General features: G+C 43.6%; 1 protein-coding gene across 1 annotated transcript in view; it reads left to right on the top strand.

Moving 5' to 3' along the window:
- LOC130580643 (contactin-4-like) overlaps positions 1-5,785 on the top strand; it is a 231,459-nt gene that overhangs the window by 121,207 nt on the left and 104,467 nt on the right. Inside the window, exon 3 of the mRNA XM_057378263.1 lies at positions 2,944-3,081. Coding sequence (XP_057234246.1) covers positions 3,027-3,081 — 55 coding nt within the window. The 5' untranslated portion in view covers positions 2,944-3,026. The remainder of the gene's footprint in view (positions 1-2,943; positions 3,082-5,785) is intronic.

Below are 5,785 nucleotides of genomic sequence, written 5' to 3'. Positions count from 1 at the left end.
CCAGCCGTTCCCACCAACTCGGAAAAACTCCCCACAAATATTTCTACTCCACACTTGTATTTTTTCCCCTCCTACCTGCCTGCAGGCAGAGCTCTGAGAGTCAGGTTTCTTTGCCAGAATCCAATTAGGAGCAAAGGTGCCTTTCAAAGGGATTTGTGATGGTTGCGTTGCCAGAAGTGATGTTGAGGAGCCATCCTCACGCGTGTGCCGGCGCTGGGGTTTCTGAAGGGCTCCACTTCCATTCTCAGGCTCAGCAATCTCATTTTCATCTCCAAAAAACAACGTGTGCAGCGCCCAAACYGCCTCTGCTTCCTTCTGGAAATGAAATATTAAACTTTGAAAGATTTTTTCAGGCCTCTCACATTCTCCTTCAGCAGCAGCCGACGCTCCCCTGGGATTTTATAGTCAGAAAACATTTGGGAACKGGAAGGGTCTCTCCAATTATCCATCTTTTGCTCATGCACAAATGTTGCCTTTTTTGAAGTCRTTGCTGTAAGAAGTCAATGTTTGAGCAGCTCTTGCAGGGCTCAGGAGCAGCAGAGATGTTTGCAGGGGAATGTTCTGAGAATGGGRCTCATTCATATGTGAAATGGGAATAATGGAACCTCCATCTTTTAACCTTAGGAAAATATTTTTAGTGGTAATCATCTGATTTTACCTTCCAGGGCTTTGATGGGCTGGGTTTGTCCTTGGGGAACCTTTCTGCCATGTGTTACCTTATGGCAGAAATTGGGGATTCTGCTTTGAACTGTTCACAGCCTTGATGGCTGTGGATTCTCTGGAGCAGCTGCTGAGTTACAGAGAAGACTTTTCARTTTTTCACTGGATTTACTGTGCTGAATACTGAAAATCCATGGATATTTTGTCATCCAGAGCGGCTGTGGCTGCCCCTGGATTCCTGGCAGTGTCCAAGGCCAGGCTGGACATTGGGGCTGGGAGCAGCCTGGGACACTGGGAGGTGTCCCTGCCCATGGCAGAGGGTGGCACTGGATGAGCTTTAAGGCCCTTCCAACCCAAAAATTTCCACAATTCTCTATTTTTAGCATAACTTTTATTTTTGACTGAAATCGAGAGCCAGTGATTGTGTCAAAACCTGATGGGAGGAAAGAAAGAGCCTGCTACTTTTATCATCTTTATTAGCTAAAAACTAATTTGTATTAGTAACTTTGAAATGCTTTGTAGGAGTGTTTAAAATGCTGGGAGGAGTATTATTTGCTGAGTAGAAAAAAAAAATTAGTTTGCAAAACCAGCCAGTAGCCAGAATTTTCCCCAAATGGATGGAGAGTCAGGGCTGCTGTGGCAAGAACTGAAATTGTGATGGAGAAGGCAATAAATTCAAGACTATCCAGGAATTTTCTTGCATCTTTGGAAAACCAAGGAATGGATTTTGGTGAGCCCTTTGCAGCCTGACAGTTCACAATCCAGGGGTGTGGGTTAAGGTGATCTGATCAAGCTCTCGTGGTTTTAATTAGGTATCAAAGGCTGTGAGTGATTGCAGAGGGAGAGGAGAATAATTGTGAATAATTGTAAACTGAATTTGTGTGCAGGGCAGTGAGGAGAAGCCTTGTCAGTGACACCAGGGGTTATTGATGGGGGTAATCCGTGGGAAAATGAGAATGTGGGAGAACCTCAGCAGCTGCTGTGATACCAGATTTATCTCAGATTTATCTCAAATTTCACTTCAATTGCTGCAAAACCAGGAGTGGCTTTCTCTGGTGGAAACCTCCTGTGTAGCTGCTGCTCCACAGAACTTGGTACTTGAAGGAAAAGTAATGTTTTCCCACAGGTCCAGACTATTTAAAGTAAAAAAATACTTTTCTTGGGCTCTCTATAAACGCAGAGTGTAACTGCTTCGCTGTGTCAATCAATACAGAGGTCTGTGACATTTTCCTTCCAAAATGAATAATTAATACTGTAATCATTGCCTTAAATAGTTATTAGCAGTCATTGATCAGTCATTGCTCCTCACCCCCAGCGAGCCCCATTGGTCTGTGTGAGAACAGATGAAAATCTGCAATTAATCTCTCCCTGCTTCAAAGCTGCATCTCCGCATTTGAGGGTGAAGGATCTCTGCCTTCCTGAGTTTCTGAGGAGAATTTTGGCAATTTTAACTCCTCAAAGCAGCAGAGACCTCTGGTGATCCCCCTTCACTTGCCATTAGTCACACTGTTTGTCTCGTAAGCATCGAGGCTTCTGAACTTCCAGTCTTCACTCAGATGAATAAATTATGGGTGTCTGGCTTGATTTATTTATTTTTAATATTTAAATGCCCACTGTGGAGTGGATCCTTTCATAAATTAAGGCGAATTTCCACCCTTGGGTTGCCTGCAAGGGGATGGTGGTAATTTGCAGTGATCAGCTGAGAAAGTCTCAAAAAATTCTAATTATTTACAGGTTGCAATTGAGTGCAAGGGAAAGATGAGTTTTATCTGGAGATGTTTTAAGGTTCATTTTTTTTAAAGAATTTTAGAGCGATGAGGATGGAGGTGAAATGGGAAAAACATCCCCAGGGTGGGAACATTTCCGACCAAGTGCTGCTCTGTAGAGATGGTGCCCTTCATGTGCTGGATGGTGTTTGTGGAGAAAAGTTCCAGCAATTCTCCCAGAGTTGGAGAACTACTGTGATTTCCTTCTTCATGGTGATCTGCAGAGTTCACTAATTACAGCAGCTTACCCCAGAGAGGCAGGGAGTRAATCTCCTGAGGGCCAAATCAAGAGGCAGAAGAAATGTCACAACTCCAAAGTGATGATGGAGATAGCAGCAATTTGTGACTGTTTCAGTTGTCTGGGTGCCAGATGAGGATTAAAATTCTAACTTCTGAGAATGATTTTAAATTCAATATTTATCAAAGTTTTTTTTTGCTTTTCAGACACAACTTTCCCGGAAAAGAAGAACAAGCTGTCGCACCAATTCTAAATTTCCTCTCAATTTTTATTTTCCAGACTGAAGGCAGCCTGAGGTTTCCAAGGAGCCCCRTTCCGTGCTGGGTGTGACTGGAGGGCTCTGCTCTGTCCCAGTGCTGAAGATGAGGCTGCTCTGGGAGCTGCTGGTGCTGCAGTCGGTCATGGTGTGCCTGGCAGGTAAGGGCTGCTTGAAATTCGGGAGATTTGAATTGAAATTGAAATAAATTGAACTTGAACTTGAAATTGAAATTAATTGAAATAGAACTTGTATTTGAAATTGAAATTGAAAAATTGAAATTTAAATTAATTGAAATTGAACTTGAACTTGAATTTGAAAATTGAAATTGAAAAATTGAAATTGAAATTGAACTTGAATTTGGAAATTGAAATTGAAAAATTGAAATTGAAATTAATTGAAACTGAACTTGAATTTGAATTTGAAAATTGAAATTTCAATTTCAATTTTTCAATCAGCAACAGCCCTGTGTTCCCCACCAGTGCTAGAGCCTGCCTTGCTCTGTGTGCCAGGGATGAAATGGCCAAAGGAGCCCCTGTCCCCTGTCATTGATGGATCAGGGCGATGCCCCTTTTCCTGCTGGTCTCCGTCTCCAAAGGTCACAGCTTTCCAAAGCTCTGCTCTGCCCTTTCCCACTGCACAGTTGCTGTTGATGAAGTTGCTTTCCCCCACCCCGTGTCGAGCGTTTCCCTGCTCAATTAAACCCGCGTGGAGTGGAGCTGTAAATCCCATYAAACTGTGGTGCTGAGCCCTCGCTYCATTTACCCAATAATTRCAATAACATCTTTCAGCAGCACAACCATCTCCTGCCAGTGCTCTGCTTAAACCTTTCCAGTCCTGAAAAGTGTGGTGTTCAGAGAGTTCCCAGAGAAATTCCTGGTGATTTCTGAATTAATTCCCCCTCAYACTGCCGTTATTATTCCCTAACACGTGTTTTGTTCTGAGTGAGGGTGTCAGGGTTTAATTAATGTTTATAGTCTGGATCATTGTGATTTACCTGCTGCTCCTGATGCCTGAAACAGGGCTCACCTGAAACAGGAGGCAGGCAAAGTGAAGAGAATAAAGCAGAAAAATTTAATCCAATTTAATGGACCCCGAGTCACGAGATCTTCACCTTTTATAAGTTCTGTCTCACGAACATTTTGGGTCTGAATTCTCCAATTCCACCTTCAGGTGATGATGTCAATCCCCCCAAGTTTGTCCCCCCAAATTCTCTGTTATTTCCATATTTTGGGTCCCTGAGCAGTGAGGTGTCCTTGAGTTTCAGCCCAAAGAAGAATTGTTTTGTCTAAAGATGGGAGAGCAGCAGCTTTAGTGCTGTGCACTGGAGAAGTGTGAGAATACAGACACATGAAAATAGAAAAGATAAAAATCCTAAGACATCACTCCCCACTCAGACCCTGTTACTACTTTATTTATTAATTTGGATTTCTCCCCTTGTATTTGTGCTCACTGTCAGGTTACTTTCCCAGCGTTTGAGATAATAACAAAGTCCTTAGAGCAGCGTTTACTTTTTTTCTGCTTAGCTCTACTGAACAGAAAGCRACTTTTATTCCGGTACTTAGGGGTACCTATTTTTGAAATTTGGTTCCGAGTCTCCCTTAAATGTGCTTTGACAGTTTCTGAGCTGGCAGAAAATTGGATGCAGAGAGATTCTGCAATGCAGAGCCCCAACGTGTTTCGGGAATTGCAACCCTGGGGAAGTTGGGCTGAGGGAGCGCGTCGAGCACGAGCCTTTATTCCGAGCAAATAAATTAAAAAAGAGTGGGAAAACAACAGCATGGAAAATATTTTTATACTTGTAATTTCTATACTTGAAATATCAGTTGCAAACTGCTTAAGGTWAGCAAAAGAAAGTTTTAGGAGGATGTGTTAGTCCTTATCAAAGGATGTGTTTGGTAAAAATGCTTCTCTTCAGCACTGGCTTTCCCCACGTTATTCTGCAACAGTATTTTCCTCCTCTTGGCAGTGAACTGAATTTCTTCAGGCCTCAGATTCTCTGTCCCACTGAGGGGGATTTGAGAGATGTATGGGGAGAGCTTTTTGGTCTTGATAGTTGCTGAGTGTGTCAGCTCAGGGTTTCTTACCAGTCAGGAGTCTCCAGGTCTGGGAAGCTGCAAATTGATTGTTTGGTGCCAAACAGCTCTGGTTTGTYCAGGCTCTCAGAGTCCTGAAACAGCAGCTGTGGTGCTGGAAAAGTTGAGGTTTTGGAGAGTGGGATGAGAGGTGGGATAGGGTGTGAAAAGCAGCGCAAAGCTCCTCAAGTCGGGACCTTTTTAAAAAAAATACGATTGTTTGGGCTGCCTCACATATCCTAAAAAAATATTTGTGTCCAGCCAGGGAAGAGTGGGACCAAAAGGCATAGCGTGGGGTGAGCAAAACGTTGGGGGAGCTGTGACCCCCCGAGCCTGGAACGCGCTGGACGAGTCTGAAAGGGAATTTTCTGTGTTTCTGTGCCTTCTGTGCCATCCTTTGCCTCATTAACCTCCTGGAGCAGGGAGTTGCTCTGCCTCAGTCTCATTTGCATATTAATGAGCTGCAGAGGCACGGACAGGTTAATGTTGGGGTGTGCATGTGAATATTTTAGAGTGGAATCCAACCATTCCCCTTCTGGTGGTGCTGTCCAAGCCCAGCTCTGCACCACCCATCCCCTCCCCATCCCAGCAAAGGGGGGAATCAAAAACCAGGTTGAGAGAGGAACAATTTGATCATGGAAATTAAGGAAAAATAATCACAGGAAATAAGGATAAAAAGTAAAAAACCAAGTGATGCAAAATGGAATTGTTCATCACTCTCTGACCTATGGCAGACCCCATCCCTGAATCCTGATCTGCCCCTTCCAGCTGCAAGCATCACACAAATACA

Source organism: Malurus melanocephalus, unplaced genomic scaffold (assembly GCF_030028575.1).
Source record: "Malurus melanocephalus ecotype Western Australia unplaced genomic scaffold, MMel_1.1 scaffold_351, whole genome shotgun sequence".
NCBI classification, from domain to species: Eukaryota; Metazoa; Chordata; class Aves; order Passeriformes; family Maluridae; genus Malurus; species Malurus melanocephalus.
The sequence above is the reverse complement of the archived record's forward strand: the minus strand, read 5'-3'. Positions and strand labels throughout refer to the sequence as shown.